General features: G+C 32.8%; 1 protein-coding gene across 3 annotated transcripts in view; it reads left to right on the top strand.

Annotated features, from left to right (window-relative positions):
• The first annotated feature begins 54 nt into the window (after positions 1-54).
• chico (insulin receptor substrate 1 chico) overlaps positions 55-23,363 on the top strand; it is a 35,491-nt gene continuing 12,182 nt past the window's right edge. The window contains exons 1-5 of one of the 3 annotated variants that reach the window (XM_088232636.1): positions 55-1,328; positions 6,233-6,422; positions 7,930-8,055; positions 10,956-11,110; positions 14,295-14,438. In XM_088232636.1, coding sequence (XP_088088762.1) covers positions 956-1,328; positions 6,233-6,422; positions 7,930-8,055; positions 10,956-11,110; positions 14,295-14,438 — 988 coding nt within the window. In that variant the 5' untranslated portion in view covers positions 55-955. Of the gene's footprint in view, positions 1,329-6,232; positions 6,423-7,929; positions 8,056-10,955; positions 11,111-14,294; positions 14,439-19,316; positions 19,440-23,363 lie in introns of all 3 variants that reach the window. The other 2 variants (XM_088232637.1, XM_088232638.1) reach the window with 2 other exon arrangements.

Genomic DNA, 23,363 nt, shown 5'->3' on the forward strand with positions numbered 1-23,363 from the left:
TTATGATCTGAAAAAAATATTGTCTATGTGCATTTAAATCTATAATCTATGTTTGGTGTCAACTTTGGTGTCGTCTATGGTATAGTTATTCGGGCGGCGCAAAAACAGACATTTTTATTGAAAAAAAAGGACGACGGTGTTGTATTTACATTTTCAGCAATTAGGTATTTTGTGACAAACAACTATACGTTTATGTTCGTAAAGAGTTGCTGAAGTGTTTTTGATGTGACGGTGGCTCGAAGCATGAGCACATTTTTTTTTATCTGTCACTGTTTTTCGTAAGACGTAGTCTCAGTGCGTGTCTGCGTTATTTCGGTATTTGGAGACTATTCGTCGATAATGCTCAGCGATGGTCAGCTTCTCTATAATCTTTCACGAAAAATATCAACCAAACTAAGTGGATTATTGAAACGCTCGCTATCGCGATAAATGATTGTTTTGTTAATACGTCTAATATTATGGACTCGCGCTAATCGTTTGTCCGACACGCAATATTGTTATTGCTAGTGCGTAATGTGATTCAATCGCAGTTTATTCGTGTCGCTATTCATTTTTGCTCGTTCGTTAGATTTTTACATTTCCACCTTTTTATTCTTATCCAGAATTCAAAATATAGTAAAGCATGACTTTCATGTAGCAATGTTTTGCACGTACATTAGTACGTCCGTCTGGCCGTCTACGGGTGTCGCCGTCTCGCTCGCACTCGCGCGGGCAGCGAGTGCGGAAGAGTGAGAGGAGTATCATTCACTTATGTATCGAGTGTGATGACTGTTTCCTGGCTTTCATTGACCTGGAATGCGCTCGTTTCGGTCACCCGTTACGTATGAAGAAATGCGCGTATAACAAATAAACGTGCGTTTCGGTAGCCGTGCTCGAGAATCTGTCCGGAGACAGGAGACGGTCAGTCGGGCGGCCGGCCATGCGCCCGGGCGAACCGTGAGCCGGACATCGCGCCATGTCCGCCGCGGAGCGCGCGCCCCCGGAGGCGGCGGTGAAGACGGGCTACCTCCGGAAGCTGAAGACCATGAAGAAGAAGTACTTCGTGCTGCGCGCCGACACCCCACAGAACTCGGCGCGTCTGGAGTACTACGACTCCGAGAAGAAGTGGAAGTCGCACGGGCAGCCCAAGAAGGTGATTCCGCTGAAGAGCTGTTTCAACATCACGCGGCGCCTGGACACCAGGCAAAAGTATGTCATCGCGCTGTACATGAGGGAGGAGTGCCTGTGTCTGGTGGCCGAGGAGGAGGAGGACTTGGCCAGTTGGCTGGACGCGCTGCTGGAGCCCGTGCGTCCTGAGGCCGCCCAGGAGAGCCCTCCGCACCCCCGAGGTTAGTAGCCGACTGCCAATCGTTCATCACTGTCCTTATGTTTATTATTTCATTTGTCAACAAAAGTAGTTTAAAGGGAAACTAAATTACAGTAGGTATTTAAATACTGCAATTTGAAAATATTTATTGAAATGACATAGCTTTAGTATGACATCATAGTTGAAGATAAAAGTCTCGCGACCGACTACTAAGACACACTACCGATCCCCCCCACCATCAAGTTTTGATGTAAGTACATTGGTTTATACAGACGGGTCTAGAACCCCTCGATACGTTTATCTACGCATCAAATGTTCCACCTAGCAATTTTTAATCATTTTGAGGTTGGCACTTTTTTTCTCAAAAGCCTATTCAAAATATAAGAGAGAAATACGTCAATTTTGAAGTCAAATTAAATTCTGACATAACTGTCAGTTTCTGAAACGAGTGGCTAGATGCGAAAAATAATGTCGCTAGATTCTGGCCTATTAACACATAAGAGTATCTAGGCGTAAGAAAGTTGCCACTATAAAAATATAATTAGTTATTATATTTTTTCCGTCTGTTTTACTATCTTCCAGAGTGAACGTATCGAGACGTTAAAGGAGCCGGCTTTGTAGTCGCTCGGTAGATAAAAACAGACGATATAAAGCATATCGTCTTGGCAAGTGTCAAATGTCTTATAAAAATCATGTTCAAGCGAGCATTTTTTGCTTGAATTGGGATTTATTGGAGTTTATAATCGCTTTGGAGTGGGCACTTTCTATCACAGAAGCCTATTTAAAATATAAATAAGAACTATTTTAAATGTAAATGAAGTAAGGAACGCGGACTAATTTTTGAAGTCATTCTTCAGTTCGTTTCGATCATGTGATATATGGTAAGTAGGTAGAACATACCGAGGAAGATACAGATAGTACAGAAGTTAAGTATACCGTCTCGATATATGCAGATGAAGATAGCGTTCATAATTGAGGCCCTGGCCTGTTTGGTGCAAAAAAAAAGATAAATAAAAAGAAAAAAGGACAGATGGAATTAGCTTTCACAAGTGAGATTCTACATCTGCCCTATTGTTCTTTACATCAATTTGGAAATCCTCAAAATATTGTTAAACTGTATAAAATTATAACGGTAAGTATACCGACCTAACTTGTAAAACTCATAAGTCCCAAACTTACTTTTTAGTTCAGTAGTGAAGTTTTTTAAAAATGTATTATATATCCCCCCTCCTCGCTCACTGCTTTTAGGTGAACAGGACAATAAATCTAGAGGTTGGCAATGCTTATCACCCCTACCTCACGTTTACTTCCTTTGGGTTGATAATGAATCTTCCGATTTATTTTTCTGAATCTACCGATTTTCGCTTGACCGAGGTTGGCAACGCTGGTCCTAGTGCACATTATTAAAAACTTTAATTGAACTGTCTCACATATCTATTTACCATTGAATGTCATCTGTTCTCTGTACACCTCACACATCTGTTGATGAATGTGGACTGGTTTAATGTTCTACAAATGGCAGGATTTTAAATTTGATTTGAAATGTCAAACAAGCACCGTGAAGCGTACACAAAAGTCAGGCAAATGATAATGGCGTTAATTCCTCAATAGGTCAGTGTAAGTACCACACATACGCGAAACGGAACTCACTTTCTGGCCTATATATACCTATTTGTAAAAACAAGAAATAATAATAATAATAATTATGGATAACTTATATAGCGCCATTTTCGTAATATAATACCTCAAGGGCGCTTTACAAAGTGATTATATAAAGATATAAATTTAATTTTAACTTTTTAATTTAAGAAAAATAATGTACTTTTCCACCACATGCTAAGAATTTATTCAAATGATTTAGAGAACAAGTGGGTTTTAAGTTTCTTCTCAAACATCACTTCACTCTCACAGGGCAATAGGGCGAAAATTGGAAAGATCTTCCACATCTAATTGTGAACCTTTTAAAAGTGGAGTTACATTCGCTTTCTTTATGGCTTTTGGAACAATGCTGTGCTCCATGGAAGTATTGAATAAGTCTGTTAAAAATGGAGCTAATGCGTTAATGCATTTTTTCAAAAGCCATGTTGGAATCGGATCTAGTATACATTGTTTGTTGGGTAATGCCGCATTAATAATTACTATTTATTTATTATTTTCTTTTCCTTTTCTCTTGAACAATTTACGACTTACAGTTCCCACCAATGATGTGTTATGTTATTATTTATACCAGAGATTATCAGAATAGAACATTTTACAAGTCTTTTATATAGCTAATTATTCAACCTTGAGTCTAGTCTATCTTTTGTACTTGTATAAATCTATATCTTGGGTGTCCCATCTCCAGCCTTCACAAACATTTAAATTTCAGATTACCGGTATTGATGTTTCATTGGTTACATTGATGTTCACCTTTCAATATATTTTTTACAAAATATCAGTTCTAGATGCAGTCCCTACTAGATTGTTAAAAAAAAAAATGTGCATTAGCAATTTTTATTTAACCTAAAATCATACTAATTTGCACCAAAGTTGTCCACCAAAATAATTGCATTTCAACCAACAATACTTTTAGTTTGTCCAAATGCTTGTAGATTAATAAAGATTTTAGCTCGTTTACTTCACAAAAGTCAACAGATAGAAGAGTTGAAAAAATGTGGATCGAGAAATCAAAAAAATCACGAATAGTATATTTGTTCGCAGATCTAAGAGTTTTGGGCAAGGCGTAGTTAAAACTATTATGAGGAATTTGTTAATAGGCTATTAAACTAAGCCAACAATATTTTTTTGTAATTTATATGTATCGTATTATCAGCGCCATGCTTTTTTAAAGTTTGTGTTTTTGAGATTACTCGCTACTACTCAAGCTCTGTTCCCCTTCTTCTCGGTGAATTCCGCTGATTGATCAGTTGACTTACCGTAGACCGGAAGAACTAGTGATGAACATTCAAAGTCGTTTGTTTTTATTGAAATCTTTTTTTTCACACATTTTCAAGAAACTTTGCCGTACAATTGAATACTCTAATTTTTAATGCGCGTAAGAATTAATTTTTTTACATCCAATTTCCCATAGGGCTGAACTTCCTCATTACTGATTAGTTAATGTACCTGAGAAGATTGTATTACATTTCCTAGATTATCAGCAACTTTTTCAGGTAAAGAATCTGGTTACAATCCAGCAGGCCCAAGAAATTTTCTTTTCCTTCTGACTATTAGGTGTTTCAGTTCTCCTTTTGAACCCGTTTTCTAGATGGTGAATATTTATAGGAGTTTAAGGTTTTGGTAGACTTTTGTTCCGATTACCCTGCAGTTTATCAAACAACAACAAAACCATCATGCCGTTTCTCCCTAAGGGTAGGCAGCAGGCGCGTGCGGTGAATATTATCAGTAAACCTTTATAGCGTTGCCTAGTATGTGAAATAATTCAGTCAGATGAATCTCTTCACAACAATAAAGGTTTCAGCTCTTTAACTTCACTAAAATCAACAAATGGAAGAATTGAAGGAATATGGATGTTCAAAAATAGGCAAAATGGTGAATGTTACACAGTGTGTAAAGTGGCCACTCAAACCAGCCATTGACAGGTCATAAGCCCTGTAAATGCCTAGACTTCCGTATTCCCTTCTTTAAGGTATTCTCTCTCCCTGTTGTAATTTGTTAATCTTAATGACTCCTGGGGGGTGAAATCCAGTCTGTTGTCTGCAAACATTTGGACAAAATCAAACATTGTAGTCAAATGAATAGTTTGATCGTCTACAAATTAATGAAGCACAGGGAGCAGGCGTGTCTAGCGGTGAAGCTGTAAACATTAGGACAATACCTAAAACACAGGATGTTCTAAAATTTTGACCAATTGTAAATAATACACTATATCTTTATACTACATGTTATTAGAGTCATTTTTTTCTTTGCATTACACGAGTTGAAGCTCTTATCTCTACGAGTCTCGTAGAACAATATGACAAAGTTATGAACCATAATGCGCGTGCCCGGAAATTTAAACATTTATAACAGGACTGGACTCAAAATGAAGAGTAGTATCCAGATTCCAGCAAATCTAACAAATACTATCAAAGCCAAGGTATCTTGATATTCAGTAAGTTGATATAGGAAATACGCATGCGTAGGTAGGAATATGTACTGAAAATATTGCTTGAATTTTCAAATTGCGTGCGTTCAAACATTTTCTGTTTAACAACATTTGTAGATTTTATTTTTTTACATTTATAATTTTTAATAATAAATTATTCGAGGAATGCGCCGCATCTGTATCTATGGACGAAATGCGCCTGGTAGGCAGATAGGATAGAACGCCATATCACTCGGTCTTGGCATACAGATCTCGCTTCCTCTACATGATACGTCTTCTCATGCACGCGCACCGATTATTCTGACTTTTGAAATGTCCATCTTCAAGTGTTTGTTAGATTTGGTCTTGCCATGTCTTTCTCGGTCTTCGTCCATCGACATTCGCATTGTAAATCTTTTTAGTCGTTCTTTCGCAGTCCTTTTGCTCTACACGTCAAAACCGACGCAAAGCTCCTTTCTTGATTTTGTCGATAGCGCTTGTCTCAGCCTTACATAATGTACGGATCTCGGCATTTGTACATCTATCGTACATAGTTATACCAGACATTCACCTGAGAGATCGCATTTTGACAGCATTCAGCCTACTTCCCCGTTTTTCCAAGTCCATACTTCGCTCCCATCCATCAGGGTGGGCGCCAGGACTCCAGTGTGAATCAAAATATTCACTTTTCTTTCTATAAAATTAAGTTTTATTTGATGTCCCGACTCCCGAGCAAACTTTGTCTCTGTCAACCGATCTTTGTTGTCAAGTACTCAATTTACATTATCATCTAGGGAGCTTACCAAGATCGAAGGATATGTTTGAATTTTTGTTTAAAAAACACATGTTTTTAATTTCAGGACATACTTGGCAAGTCAACGTCCAGAAGAAAGGATTGGGGGCTTCCCGCAACATTGTTGGGTTGTGTCACCTTCACTTGACCGACAGTGCCCTGTCTCTTGTGAAAATACAGCCCAATGTACGGTACATCAACTCTAGCGAGATTCCGGCTCCTGAAATATTCCAGTTCTCACTCACCAGCATTCGGAGGTGCGTATTGGAAGCGTTTTGTCTTAGTTTGGTAGCTCTCTAATTGTGATCAAGAAAACGTGTAATTTATTTAGAAAAAAAAATCTTGCTGTTTTACATGGTAAAATTTTATATTTTTAAATTAATCTGTATCATTGCAGCCCTTTTACCAATTTAAAAATTGTATTTAGAGAAGTAAGGGTGAAAAATTAAACATTTGCCCGCAAGATTTCAATTTTTTTTTTGTGTTATATGACACAATATTTTCTAAAGCTCGTTTTACATGGGTCAGAAAATGATACAAGTTCTTTTGCGAGATTCGACCTAATGAATATTGTGTCTTGTAGTACACAAATTGGGTGAAATCTGTGTTCAAATTCAGGAAAATTTAAATACATCCTATTTTTCAACAATGAATTAAGATCTGCACGCGCACATCCCACGCCCGTGATACTGTTAACTGTCCACGCGTACTTGTTATTGCTTCTGTTACTTTATTTATCCTCAGTTTTATTTGATTCACTGCTATTTGAAACTGCCCATTTTCTGTCATAGCACCGAAAAAATATATGTACTGCTCATGCTTACGTGTGATTTTTCAATCCTAGAAACTGCTCCTTGTAAAACAGCAAATAAAATGGCCCGTGATTTGGCACTATAATTATTTTAATTTGAATCTTGAAATAGGGCACACATAAACATATTCTTATGTGTGCTCTTATAATTACAATATATATATATATAGTTGGATAATCTATATAGCTCCATTTTTGTGAAAATCACCTCAAGGGCGCTGCTAAATATCCCAGCACGTTTTGCAGCTACAGAGCGCATAGAGGGTTGGGATTCTAGTTCCTCGTTTCCAATTAAGATAAATTAAAGATTGTAACAGATAGAACCTATTAATATACATATATTTAATTTATAAGTTATTTAACACACATTTCTTAACCTTCTGTTTGAATTTTGATATTAATTTTTTCTTCATGAATGTTTTTTCCCATATCATAATATTTTTTACTGCCTTATATAAAATTATGTAAGATATCTCTGCTTTGTTACATTAAAATTTAATATGTCTTGGTTTTATCTGGTAAAATTGGCTCTGCACTTTTAGCCATTTTACTGGAATAAAATTTATTATTATTACTGTACAATTTGTTACACAAAAATCTAAATTCAAACTGAAGGTTAAGAAATATGTGTTAAATAACTTATAAATTAAATATATGTACATTGTTATTATGAAAGCACACATAAGAATATGTTTATGTGTGCTGAATTTCAAGATTCAAAATGAAATTAATAAAATAAATAAATATGCATAATATATTAATATTAATACAATGCAATAATAATCCGTAAGGTGTTTTTTTTGTGTAATTTCACAACAAATAGTTTTTAAAATATCCATTTTAAGTACCTATGCATTTTTTGTCTCTAATAAATACAAATTCCAGCTATTTTTTGTTTAGCTGGGTGTGGAATCTTAAAGTAAAGCTAATGATTTCATTGCATGTAATGACAGATGTGGAGACTCCGAATGCTTCTTCTATATGGAGGTGGGGAGATCTAGTGTTACTGGCGCAGGAGAGCTGTGGATGCACACTGAGGACTCCAACATTGCTAAGAGCATGCATGAGACTATATTACAGTATGTATCATCCAATATAATGTAAAGTAGCGGTCACAGAAATTGCATCTCATAATATTTTGAGGTTTATCAGAAGTTGCGTCAAGTCTAAATTTGACTTGAATCTTTTAATTTTTTAAAATAAAATTAAAATCAGTCTGGACATATTTTAATAAAATTACATTAAATTGGCTTGCTTTTTTATTTGAAATGAGTAAATATTTGAAAAAAAGAATTTAAAAAAATAAGATGATCAGTTTTAAACACATTTATTATTGTAAAAATTCAAAAAGCATTATCACAAAACTGTTTGAGAATGTATTGACAAAATTACATTTTATTTATTTAAATGCGTAGAGGGTTTTTTACAAGTATGGTATATAGAGAAAAAGATACAAAGTAAAGGAAGAAAATATAGCATTTAATACATATACCTAGTAAGAAACATAAAAAAAGAAGATATTAAAAGAGTCCATAGTAGAAAAGAAAATTATAAATATACTTTAAAATAATATAAATATATAAAACAACTTTGTTTTTAACCACTTATTTTTAAAATGCTCAAAAATATCACCATCATTTTCCTTTCTACACCCAATGGTGCATAGGACAGTGCATTGGTACATCAATCGCAGCTTATCTTGATCACTTTTTATTACATGAAGGTAAGATGATCGGTCTTACGTTTCAGGTGCCAGTCCAGGGACTATAAAATATTGTAGTGTAAAAACACCTTTTCTAAATAAATATTTCATGTCAATCATGCCGAGAATCGAACTCGAGACCTGCACCACTGCACCACGAGGCTGACAATTATACATCTGTAAATAAGAATGAATCAAAACTCGTATAAAAAACTAGATTTAAGTGACTTTAATCTATATCTAAAGATCTTCTCAATAAACTATAATACATAGATTAAAACCAGTGTGAAGGATAATAAATTTTGCTGGCCTCCGTGGTGTAGTGGTTAAGACACTTGACTCACACACGGAAGGTTCTGGGTTCGATTCCCAATGAGGACACAAAAATTAAATGTGATTTTTCTCAAGCCTGGGTGTACTGTTTTGTAATTCACCACTGTGATTGGGCCTCAAGGCCCGTTGTCTTAAAAAAAATACAGAAGAAGATATGCAATTAAAAAAATAGAGTAGTAAGAGAGTTAAATATTACACTTAAAAATACATCACTTAACCTGGCTGCCAGAAATTTATTACATGAAGCAAACTTATGCGAGGACAAAGAATACAATGAAATATCTGCAGTCTCACTAAAAGTGTTACCAAGATTGTGTATTTTTGGTATAGCGAATATTTGTGAATCGGAGGACATAGTAGAGATATGAAAAAGATCTGTGCATCTTGTGTTTTTTGAAGGGACTCTAAAATTTATAATATACAATAGATCTGGGGAGTCATATAGAATGAATTATTTTATAAATAACTATTTAGGTCATTGACAGTTCTTCTTTCTGATTGTGATTAGTTTCAAGAACATTAATAAAACAATGTAATTGATATTTTGAATTTAAATATGCATCTTAAAATTAATGAAAGTTTGTTGTGAATTTTTTCAATGTATGTGTAAATTATAATGAGGAGACCATATTGGCGAGTAGTATTCTAAATTACTTCTAATGAGAGAGAGCATATTGGGTTTTAATGGAATCGATGGATTTGAAGTTTCTAGCAGTTCGCAAGCAACATAACATTTTTAGAGTTTTACTGGTAATTTCCCAAATATACCCAAATCTTTAATCATTGAAACCATTGCTAACATATTACCACCAATCGAGTAATCAATAGTTTGTTTCCAAAATCTCTTCATCCCGTGTCTTTTCTAGTCTTTTATCAGCTCTTTTGCTCTCCGGGGTTTCAATTTTTGTATCAGGACTATTTTCAGGCCACAGTTCATGCAATTTTTGAAAAAACTCAAAGTATTAGGTGATGCAATTGCTGGGACCGCTATTGTATATATTACAATTCTAGTTTTACTTAGCAGTCAACAATTTGTGTTTGACAATTTTACATTGTACTAGCTGAACCCGGCCACGCTTCGCTATGGCTTTGTCTGATATTAATTATTAGGGAGTAAATAAAAATAGTCTAGAAACTATACATTTTCCGAGAAAACAAACTATGCCGTAGAATATAAGGAAAGAAAATTGTAAATATGACTAAAATTGATGAAATGGCAGCACTGTGTAGAACTGTCATTCAGTACTTGCTAACTATGACTAATTATGAGTAAATTTAAAATGCATAGAATGTTCCATTTCCATCGGAACTTCCGAATAAAAAGTATATAGAAACACTCCTCTGCTAAAATGCAATGTTCTTAAAAAAAAAAGAGTTAAACCATCGATTACTTTCAGAGATTTGCGGCATACGGAACCTAAATTTTTATATATAGATTAATTAGCTATATGAGATAGCCTGTTCATTTTTCATAACCCATTTAATAATTAACAAAGATTTACAATTGTCGTTGGTTGGTTTTCTTAAAAAAAAACTTGCCTACCATGCATGGGTCCCGGGTTCGATTCCCGATATGGTTGACCATGAAATTTTTATTTGAAAGGAGATTTTACACTGCGATATTTTGCTGTGTCCCTGGACTGGCATCCGCAGTGTAAGATCGGATTGTTTTTGTGTTAAAAAATATTGAGATTCACTGCAATTGATGCATTAACAACGGCCATATGCACCATTAGGGGCAAATACGGTCTGGTAGTTTTATATATTTTTTTAATATCAAATATTCAAGTTGGCTTAATCAAAAAATAATATGAATGTATCTTTTTATAGGTCCAGAAGTTGACTATGAATTTTATAATATATTTTTATAGTGTGGATTGTATACTGTTAAACCATTAACACAAATGTTTAATACGTATCTAAATGCAATGTCTATTCCTGTAGTGCCATGAGAAATTCTGCAAAAATGATGGAAGAGTTGGGTCCCAAGAGTAGAACCCGGTCATCTTCTGCTAATGAAGCATCACGACCAATCTTGGTACTCACGAGAAGACAAACCCATACCGGAACCAAGTCTCATGGGCTTTCTCCATCCAGTGGTATGTCTGTGTGCTTTTCATTCTATGTGCATTTTCTATATTTCCCATCACTTTTGATTGATGGCGTTTCTTCCAAGATTTTACTTTGAAATACTGAAAGGACTAAACACCCTCAATTTGATAAAATCTCCATTGAAGGCCAGTATGTAAACCATAGTTCACTTTTTACATATTAATTTTGTAGATTTGTAATCGATAATATTGTGAGTGATGTTTGTAGTTATTTTATATTAAGTGAATAATTTACTTTATTATTAGTAGTTGCACTTTTGTAGTTCAGTAATGAAATACGTACCTAATCAGTTTCTAGATAGCTTTCGTGTTTGTGATTAATTTTAATAAAACCTTTCTGAGGTTTTGGTTTTTGTTGAATGTTGTTTTAATAAATCCATTAAAAAATAGTTGAGTTTTATAATATTCAACTATTTGTTTAATAATACACTTGTGAATACATGCACTCGCTTTTTTCATAAGTTGGTAATTTATCGGGATAGCACTATTTCATATACTTTGTTGAGATCGACCTTTTTCAAATCCATATAACCATTTCCTGATTATGGTTTCCGGAGAATTTATTTGGTTTATTGAAAAAAAAAAAAAAAAATTGTCAGCGTACATATTTATATAAATTAAATTGTTAACATAAATATTGTTGATTGTTTTAATGGTTGAGCATGTCTTGTGTTCTTGTTCCGAATATTTTGTACATTCCGATAGGTGTTGGTATATATCACGTTTATTTGTTTAATGAATACACATTAAGTGAGTAATAATAATAATTTTATATTTTAAATAAGTGTATTAGAACTTGTTACACATATCGAGCCAAGATCATTAAAACATTGTATCCGGCAGGAGCAATATTTTTTCTTTTTAATTATTTTGGAACATAAAGGTGTCCCAATATTCACGCAAGATTTGAATTTTGCGCCATTTGTGTGGTAAAGTGTTGCCAATTAAATAAAAACAGCATGACAGCTGACAGTTCAGGGTTATTAAAAATGGAGTGCTACATGAAAGAACAACGCATTTTCACTGTTGAGCAATATTTTAAAAATAAGATATAACTCGTTAAACACAAAACAATGAAGCAGGTTCGTGAGTGTTGCTGAGAGTCCGGGAACATCGTTTCGGCACCGTGGTCAAGAATGAAGCATTTCGAGTAGCTCTCTACAGTGTATTCTCACGAAGATTTGCATCTTCATGCTTACACAGTTCAATTGGCTTAAGACCGAAGCCTACTGACCACGCACAGCGAAGAGAATTCGTTGAATGGATTATGGAACAACAAGTGGATGCTGATTTTTCAAACAAAATAATTTTCAGCGATGAGGCTCATTTTCACCTTGATGGGTTCGTTAATTGTCAAAATTTTCGCATTAGGGGTTCAGAAAACCTACGAGGGACTGTTGAATAACAGATCGCTGCCCTAGTTTCTTGTATGTCCAATAGACCATTTTGCAAATTTTACAAAATACAATTTATTTGTTTTTAAAGTCAAACAAGTAAAATCAGTAAGTAGAGATAGGCACTAAAAAAAATGCTGAAAATACTATTTAATAATGGAAAAAATAATAATTCTTCAGCTACATGGACGCGTAGTAAGATAATTAACATATTGGCATCCATAACTCAATTTTCTAAAAATGGTCTATTGAACATACAAGAACTAGGGCAGCGCAATGTATCCACATCGTGTCTCTATTTGGTGCAGATTTTGGGCTGGAGACATCATCGGACCAGTCAGCCAATAACAGTTAATGGTGCTCGCTAAATTGCAGGGTATGGATGTGAATGACATATGATTTCAACAAAACGGCACCACAGCCAGAGAAACAATTCAATTATCGCATGATTCATTTTCTGGTCGTGTAATTTCCCATTTTGGTGATCAGAATTGGCCGCCCAGATCATACGATTTATCACCGTTGGACTTTTTTCTATGAGGTTTATTGAAGTCTAAGGTTTTTGCTAACATGCTCGTGACCATCTACGCCTTGAAGAAGGTAATTGAGTACTGTATCAACAATATTCAGCCACATTTATTATATACAAAATGGCCATTGAAAATTTCTACAAAAGAGTGCGTATGTGCCAGCAAAGCCGTGGAGGCCATTTATCCGATATGCTATTCCATACATAACCCTTTACTGTATACTTTATGAATCAATAAAAAAATTACAATTTTAAATTCTATCAAAATTACGTCTTGCGTGAATTTTGGTACAACCTTTACTTTGAGAACCAAGTTTTGTTTTGAATATTCATTTCATTGATATCAATAAAATAAATAGTCAAAACGGAGTTTGATTCTCAAAGTGATCTCCTTGGTAATTGAGAGGAAGAAGTGTTCTTCTGTAAAATATTGTTTTTTTCGGTTACTATATTTTGGTGATCATGGGTTGAAATTATACTAAAAATGAGTTTTTTTTTTCTTGTTTTCATAGTCAGAATAATAAAAAATGAGTTATGTACATAGTTCGTCTGATCAATATGGAAATTGGGAGTGCAAAATAGTTAACAAAATTTGTGCATCAATCTCTTTCCCTTCGAAATATTATTCATTTGTAGTAGGTAATAATGTGAGTGCTTCAATATGGTTTTATGTACCTAGTAAGTTATTCCTAGATGAAAAAAAATGATGTTTGTGAAATTAATAATACACTTTTTCCACCTGTTTTCAATATTCCAAATATCTCTCGGAGTACTAAGAAGTCAAGCTCTTCAGTTGCCTCGGCATTTCATATTTATTTGTCCCAGGGTCTCCCCCGCATGACCATTTTGAATCTTGGGAACGTAAAGAAATTTTTCGGGACTAAAGTCTGATCCGCTACGCACACGTTTTTTCTTCAGGAAAAATACATAAATATTTTGAAAACCGTAGTATCCCAGTTCACATATTTACTAGACGGACTGCGTAAATTATTTTGTAAAATCATTTAACTTTAATAGACATCGAGATTCAATGAAAACTTTGGAATCTGTTTTCTCGAGCAGTGTTACTTAATTTTTTAAATCTGATTTGATATTATAGCTTTTTCCTTTTACTTATTTAACGTAATGGTTAGAGTATTGAATCAAAAATAACAATCTAAATGGTAGCTTAAACGTACACCCGAAAAGGTGCGGATAGTATTAGAAAATATATCCCTGGGCTTGCACACTGGCGTGTTGCTGTTTGCAGAGAGCACAATGTGCAGCGGGCGTAGTTGTGTGGGCCTGTGTATTAGCCCATGTGAGAATGCATCGGCGGCGTATTGCGCCCCCCCGGAGGCCCAGGCGGAGGGGGAGGACCGGCCCCCCGTCGGCCAGGAAGCGAGCCAGCCGGGTATGCCTTTCCCTTTACAGAGGATGATGCGGTCGGCGCTCGGATGTTTTGTCGGCCTTACATGTCGCTTCTGTCTGTTGGTCAACTGGGATCGCTGTCATCCGCTAATATTACATGTACATGCGCTACATTCTCATCAATTCATACTAATATCTATTCCCATAACCGATATCATTTTTGTTTTATTTTATCCTTTTAGTTAATTTATCATTTGATATTGAGTGCACGTATTTTTAATACAGTAAACCTTCCACATTTGCGTCCTAGTCACTGTATGACTAAGCTACTAATCGAATTGAATCGAATTTTCAAGTTGAGTGATAGTATCTTTGAGTTAACCCATTAGTTGCTTGCTGTACATATTTAGTTTTAAAAATATTCTCGAAGGTGAGTGGGTGTGCATTTTGAGATAAGTATCTTATAGTCTACTCATTCCTATAGCTGATAGTTGCTTGATACCTATATTCTGATTCCAAATTGCTTTATTTTCACATTGGTTCATTTACTATTTATAGTGGCATTAATATGTCAAAAGTGATGAAGAGATTGCTACATTATCTTCAGTTTTAGTGCTAATTAATTTTAGCTTAGACTTGAACAAAATAAATTATAATCGGATGTTAAGGTTGATCATTTACTAGATGTCGGTAAAAAGAGTGTGTTATACATCACACTAGTTTTATACTAGTGTGGTCACAATACTGCTAATGCATCCCATCCTAATGTATTACTGTTAAACAGAAGTAAAACATAATAGTGCTTATTCTAGAGCCTTAAAGGAGAGTATTATTTCACCATGAAAGAAATAATTTGAAATTCTAGATTGCTGGAAAATGTATAGTGTTATTACGATAATCAATTTACCACAAGCAGATCAACTCGAACAATTTTTTTGTTAGTATTTCTCACCAGTGTCGAGGGTTTACCGTTCTTTACTGTCAAAATCTATTATTTTTAATCTTATACATATTTTCTTTGTTTATTTCCCTTCGATTATTATTTTTCAAATTCTAACACTATGTAGTATCAGACTATCAATTGTATTGCGGATTTGTGTAACATGTTGAACTTGCAAGATTGCGTACATCCCGAGTGTTTTAATACAGTATTCCTTAATCATTCGCCTTATTATATTCCGGAGAAGTTTTGTAATGAACATGGGTCACGTTTTGTGTAGCTAAATAAACTAAAGATTTACATAAACATTGATAAAAAAATATCCACTATAGCATTGTTGGTTGTTACGAGTATTGAAAAAACATAATAGAGTAAAGGAAACATAATAAAATAATATAAAATAGACCAGAGAAAGGCATACTCACGAAAGTTTTTTTCTTGTTCAGATTAATGTTTTATTTATTTTTCACGCATTTCTAGATAATTTGGTCATTTGTGTAAATATGACAAAAATTTATGTCAATAAATCCAAGGTGTGTAGTTTATATGGTAACCACCACCAACTTATCAGATAACAGCAAAGCATCCGCCCAACCGGAGTTAGCAGTATATATAAAAAATGCATATGTTGGGGAACTATGTACTATAATACCTATAACATTTCCTATATATTCACAATTCACATTTTTGTACAGTAAATGTACTTTTAAAAAGATTTTTAAACATAAACTAAATATTTATATATTGTTTTTATAGAGTAAAAATTACATGTCCAAACTCACAGCGATTATTATTTATTTACATATAAATATTGAAGTACCCAACTGTTATCATTTAATCCGGATATCGTCTATTTGCATCTGTACATGTTGTGATTGGCATGCAATAAATACTAGGTGTACATTATGTTGTATTTATTCATGTGTGTGAGAAATCTGCATTATTAATTAGAAATGAACCGGTTTCTCATTTTTTAGTTGTATTGATTTGATGGGGGCGCTATACACAAAACTGCAAGAGATACATATCATTAACATAATCATTAACGAGACATTATGTACTTTATTTTTTGTGAACAAATATTTTTACTTTTTGATAAGTGTATTTTAATAAAAGATTATTTTATCATTGTAAAAATAATAAATTTGAATTCTGATGGAATACATATATAGAATAATCTTATTTTGGCACTAACTGCAATGCAAATTTTGATATTTTTAAATGTTGAATTAGCTGTGTTTGCAAATGTCCCCTTGTTTGTCAAAGGTCGAATTCATAATCAGATTCCATTATTGCAATTATTGTACTGTTTGATCAATTAGTTTGATTTTATATTCATTGGTTTATGGGTAAACAAAATTAAAATTCATATTTGATATTTGTCTACAATATCCCAATTACCTTAATGATAATAATAAATGACTTTCAAAGCCCAACTTTTGTATAAAAGTACTCCAAGGAAATGAGTAAACTGTGTTTGTAATTTACGGTAATAAAGAAAACCAGCTAAATTATATGATGATTTTGGTTCAGAGGTATGGACCAATTCTGACTTCAACTCCTTTCCATAATAATTACTGTTTATAACATATATCTGTTTTTTAATAAAATCAAATATGTAGTAGCCATATTACATGTTTAAGTTTAGATTATAAAGTGAGTTTAATTTCCACGTTAGATGTCACAAAATGTTGTAAGTACATATTTAAACCTAGGTAAATCTATGCACACACTCAACAGGAACAAAATCTAAACAGTTTTTCTCTGCAAAATATACTTATCTTTAATTATTTTATTTTACAAATATTATTTTGTTGAAACTGAAATTTGTGTTTTTGTAAATTGCATATTTTTAAACATGTTTTAAAATCATAAATTACAAATATCATTTAACAAAAAACTGGTATTAGAAAATATATATATAAATTAATAAAACCCTAAAGCAGTACCTAACCAGGTATTGCGCCATTCCAGTTAGAAATTTTTAAATGGTGTACTTGTATTAAGTCAAAATTAAAAAAATTGTGTTATTTGTATGCATATTTTTTTTGTCAGTTTGCGAAAATGATAATTCAAGTTATTTCAATAAAAATGGCTAAAACTGTATTTTAATTTGCAATTATAAAATAAGCTTTGTATTGTCTTATGGCAATTTGCGTTTTTTGAATACGTAAAAATGATATATTTCGCTATTATCTAGTTTATAGTCTGTCAAAATAGAGAAGAAAACATAGGAGGGTACTACGGTTGTTTAAATGGCAACACATACTACAAATGTAACACACGGTGGAGTTGTAAAACTGTGTAACTTACAGCTAACAAATTCTCAGTGTAGGAACTTCCTTTCGAACTGTATTAAAAAATGATTTTCTGACGAATAGCACTGATGTCAAAACTATCTAAGGCTTTCGTAGGATAACCCTTTCTTGTTTTGTCTGGAGTTTATCCCTATTTGTTTCACTCTTCTTGACAATTCGCCTGACAGTACTTTCTGATTTACCTGCGAGCAAAAAATACAACACCAACAATATTGTAGTTCTATGTAAATAAAATAAAATTATAAAACATGTATCCGTCATATGTTATTTACGATATTCTACACATCCAGTGTCAATGTGCTTTGAGAGAATTGTCAAATAGTATGTAAACATAACCTGTTTTCAACAAATTAAATGTTTTTATCATTTCAAATTGTTGCGGAGCTAAAAAATAAATTGAAACAATTTCAATACTTACCAGTCACCTCAGTATAAATGTCCGTTGTATTCATTGAGAGTCTTTCGGCTTTGCGCTCTTCCAAATATGTTCAAAACCTAAAAAACTATCTCCCTAGCGCCACTTTTGATTATTTTATACACATTGATAATAGTTTTTAGTAACTCGAGAATAATGCCAATTTAAATACAATATTACTTGAAAATTCATACGCCAACACTCTAAATGACACGATTGACGGTTAAATTGGTGTTGCCAGCCTACAAATTTTGCAGTTCCACTTTTAATATTTTCTACTCTATTTTGATAGACGTTGTGATATCATGACGGCGAAATTTTCCAGTTATTAAAACAATTAAATATTGCCGATAGGGTATTTTCACCTCAATTTTATTTGGTTTAAATTACATCTCTTTAGAAATATCTCATAGAATATCTCATAGAAAGGTTGGAGAAAAGCAACAGGTATGTGAAGTACCTTCGAGCAGTTGACAGCTAGAGCTAATTTTGAAACTAGAAATTAGGAATAAAGCTTTTTTGTTTTTAATCGGACTTCATAAAATATGAGTGAAATTACCTTATTTGTATAGATACCCATTTCAACAGAGACTGAGAATGGGATGGCATTCAGGCAGCTTCACAACGGTTTATACACTAATATTCTGAAAGAAAGTTTATTACAAATTCTTTTTCATTTAATTGACGTTTATCGCTAGAGAGAGAGAATATTTTTGAGAAGGGAAGGTAGATGTCTAGGCATTTACAGGGCTTTTGACCTGTCATTGTACCACAAGGTTCTTTTCACTTTTTATTCTTTATTCCATATATACCTACACAATTCTCTAATGATGATTTCTTGTGATATGCTAATGATTTAAAGCTATTTAGAGAAATTAAATGCACAAATTACATACTTCCTCTTCAACAAAATATCGGCATACTCCTTAAGTCGTGCAAATCCAAACATTTGTTTTTAAATGTAAACATTTACACATGGATGTTTGACTTTTAATTTATATTTTTATTCGGTATGAGAAAAAAATACAATTAAACATCAATATATTTCTTTCAATTTTTTAGTAATTATCTTCAGTCATTTGATGATGTTTGTTTATAAAGTAATTAAATCTTCAGTCTCTGTTAAGATGTGAATCTATCTTATAGTATCCTTCGTCCGTGTACTCGTTTAAATATAGTGAAAATAGGTTACGTGTAGTTGAGTTTTTGGTGGAGTGGTTGGATGAGTGGGGTTTGTATTTCCACCAGGCTGGGCGTCGGGAGGAAGCGTGGCGCTGAGCGTGGTACATGAACGGACGCGATCGCTGCCCCTAGAGCCCCCCGCGCCACCCTCATGCCGCCGCGCCAGCACGGGGGCACAGCATCCCCCCAGTATGTACCCACCGCTCACCGCACATAAGAAAACTATCTAATTCATTCTTATTTTGTACAAAGTAGTATTTTAAAGCAATTACCAAGCGATTTTATAAAAAAAATCATATGTTTTTTATAAAATTGTTTTTAAAATAGTCATTACTCAAAAAAAAAAAAAATATTTAAGCATGCAGAATAAATTATATAAAAAAAACTTTCATATGCCAAAAAATTATATAATTCTAGCTTTAATATTTACCCGATTGATGGCTGTATGACAAACTTATACTAACTCTTATTTGAATGTCGCCGTTCTCAAACAGTGTCATATTTTGACTTTTTTCTTTATGAGGATCGAGATTTTATATGAAAAATGTTACATTTTTTAAAACAATTCTAAAAATATAACACATGTGAATATAAAAAACTTTTTAAAAAATTACATAGTTTTAAGACATCATGTTAATTAAATTTTTTGGCTCACCTGGAAATTCTGCTTTTTTGAGTTATGGCTCTATTTTATCGGATATGCAATATGCTCTATTGTAATTGTAGAGATGTAATTGCCCACTAAGAAAACAACCAGATGAACAATAATGAAATATAATATTAATTTGAATTTGGTTTTGCATATTATAAAATACTAAATTTAATGAATTGAAAAATCTAATGGAAATTGACTAAATAAGACTGAAATTTACCCACAGTGACTTCGGGGACAGTAAATTCTGTTAACAAGTTCTGCACGCACAGAATTGTGTTCCGATATTACAGATATTATTTTTTTTTAAATAAATCTTTGCATTCTTATGATTTACCCAAATACTTTTATTTTTGGTGGCCATTTTCAACGAGTTGTAAATAACTCACCTGATGGAAATCAAATTGTGGTAGAGTGGGGTGCTTTCCTCGGATATTTGATCCTCGAGTCCACGATATTAGCCACGGGGCCACAACCCGATTTTATGAACTTTTATTTTTGGCAAGGAAATTTAGAAATCTGGACATTTACATTTACCTTAGATTGGCTGGTTTGTTTAGTTAATGATGATAGGGTCATAAGGTCTGTAAATGCTTTCATATTCATTTTTCCAAATAAATAACTATAAATTCTTTAAAAAGTTCAAAATATTAATAAAACACTATTTTTAATCAATAAAATCTTGACATTTTACATTGACCAATAACCGGTTTCATCACTCTCGCGACGTCGTCGAATTGGCATGGTTTTTAAGAAATACTAATAAATACTTATGATGTATGGATTTTGTAAAGTAATAACATTTTTGTTAAATATTAGTGAAATTTGACAAGTATTGTTTGAAGAAAGTTACTTAGTTTTGTGGGATTAATGATTAAATGGGATGTAATAGAAGGGAATTAGTTTTCAACTGATCATTTAAGTTTTTTTTTTTTTATTTATCTAAAATGTCAACCTGTCATTTATTAAAATTGTTATTTTATTAATTACAATAAACTTCCACTTATAAATTTTATTAACTAATTTAAATGTTGAAAATATTGTCTGTTTATTCGCTTATGTAGTCCAAACATATCCATCTGATTCTTAGTGGGCGGTACATTATTTGTGCGATTCTACGATAATGCTTGTGTTGAAGATCCAGTGTTAACAGTAAGGTCTTTGTTTCTATTTTAATGTTTATTAAATTAAATGGTAGTTGGTTGTGATACGTATAGTAGTTGGTTGAATATAATCAGCATGCTTATATAACTAATTATTATATACTAAAAATTTAAGATATAATTTGTAAGTAAGTTAAAAAATATGATTTATGTCAAATATTGATATAATTTGTATCTTTATGATGTTCATAAAAATGTAATGTTATCGAGTAACAATCCTTTATAGATGCCAAGTATTTGTTTACATGAAATGTATGTCCCAACCTATTTATGCTATAAATATAACGGAAAATAATTCTTTATTTTTCACTCACCACTTGGTAATCTATGAGTAATGCTTTTTGAGGATTCACAGCCATCGTGATGAAATGTATTTTGTATCCATTACTGACATTGCATGCTTCTGTATATGATCATGCCTTCATACGGAGCTTTTACAAGTGTGCTTTTGTACAATTTCAATTATTGATTAGTGATAAGTGTCGAGTTGGTTTCCCCCTTTCCCTCCTCTGTATCGTATAGTGCATAGAGCACTGTGCTAATTTCGGTGGCATTTTAATTTATTACATAGATGTGAGACAATTGAACTTCTTTAGATGCCACTCTAGGAAAACGATAATACATGGAAAGTTTAATAAAGAAAATCACAAAAAACACATACAAATTTAAACATTTTAATGGAAATTATATTATTAATTATATCAAATAATACAATTCACGCCTCGAACACAGAAGATAAAGTATGCAGGTTCACCAAAAAAATAAAGAAATCTATGTATGTCCTTTTATTGCCCTATATACCATTATTTTTTTTAATTTACTAAATTAAAAAAAAAACAACATTGGTATTTCTAGAATATTGGTTAGCAAATACATGTGTATCCTATATATTGGTGAATTCATACCTTAGTTGGTTGATGTTTGGTCATCAGTAAAAGATAATAATTGACATTTCTGATATTAATCTCTATTCCGTGAATTATTTTGAATTGTTTTGAGCTAAGAAGTAGTTTTTATACTGGCAAATACAATATGTTCTAATGAATTTGTTTATTAAAATGTAAAGGACGACATGAATTAAAAAGTATTAGTTGATGCATCAATTTTCCGATAAAAAATTAGAGTTGATATTGCTAAATCTTTTGATGTCTCCTTGTGATATGGGCCCTGGTTTGATATAATTAGTTGTTGCCATTAATTAACTAACTACAAAATGATTATACATATGTTTATAAATAATATTGTGCATAAGTAACATTCAACGGTAATAATTATGTTTATTTTTGTTTTGGGTGGTTATTTTTATCACAGATTTGATATTCTATGAAATAAATGGTGGCATATAATGTGTCACTCCTATAAATTTATTACCTAATTTGAAATTACAGGTAAATGTTGTTTTACGCTGGGGTTCCGTTCCGAGAGACACCGGCGTTAAAAAAAATCTGTGTAAAATAAACACATATATAATGGAAGATATAAGGTTAGGTTCCGTGTCCAAATTCTAAGAACAATCTAACATATTTATTTAATACATATCCTATATATATTTCAAATAAATTATAAATGTATTAAATAAATACGGTTAAAATTTGTTAAAAAATAAATGATAATCTCTTGACATAAATAATGAATTTTTAATAATAAATACTAACTCATCAGTTAGTCGGTACTAAATTAAATTCTCACACTTTTAAAAAAAAAAGATTTCATCCGATTTCATTTGCTTTGATTGTTGCTTCCTTTCTCGCAGAATCATAGCATAAACTACAAATATTTGAATATTCTTTTGATTTTAATAATAATAAAATAAAAAATATAATCACACCTTTTTATTTTTCTTAAAGACAAAACGAAAACTAACTCGGAAACAATTTCACCTACACAATAGGCTGCTCACGTACATGGTAATAGAATAAAACAACGTGTAAAACTGTGTGTGCTATTAGAATCGCGGCACCTACTGTCGTCTAGTGTTGGCCGACCCGGGAATCCCATGCCGGCACCAACTGGCGTAATTGTAAATCGGCGTAAATCGAACTGGCGCAAAATGACATTTACCTGTATTTCCTTTTGACCTTGCTTCTTTTCTCATTAATTTGTTGTATTTGGTATGATGGTACAGTGTTGGTTTGAATCTTTCCAACTAACAATACTTACCCCCAAATATGAAATTTATATGGCCATCCCAATGAAATAATACAGATAAGATTTGCATGATCATATTACCTATCACTTATAATGCATCGATCTAAGCATATATAGTGCTTGAGGAATACGTTACTCTGTGCCAGGCTA

This window comes from Micrasema longulum, unplaced genomic scaffold (assembly GCF_059751315.1).
Source record: "Micrasema longulum isolate JH-2025_06_02 unplaced genomic scaffold, ASM5975131v1 h1tg001000l, whole genome shotgun sequence".
NCBI lineage: Eukaryota > Metazoa > Arthropoda > Insecta > Trichoptera > Brachycentridae > Micrasema > Micrasema longulum.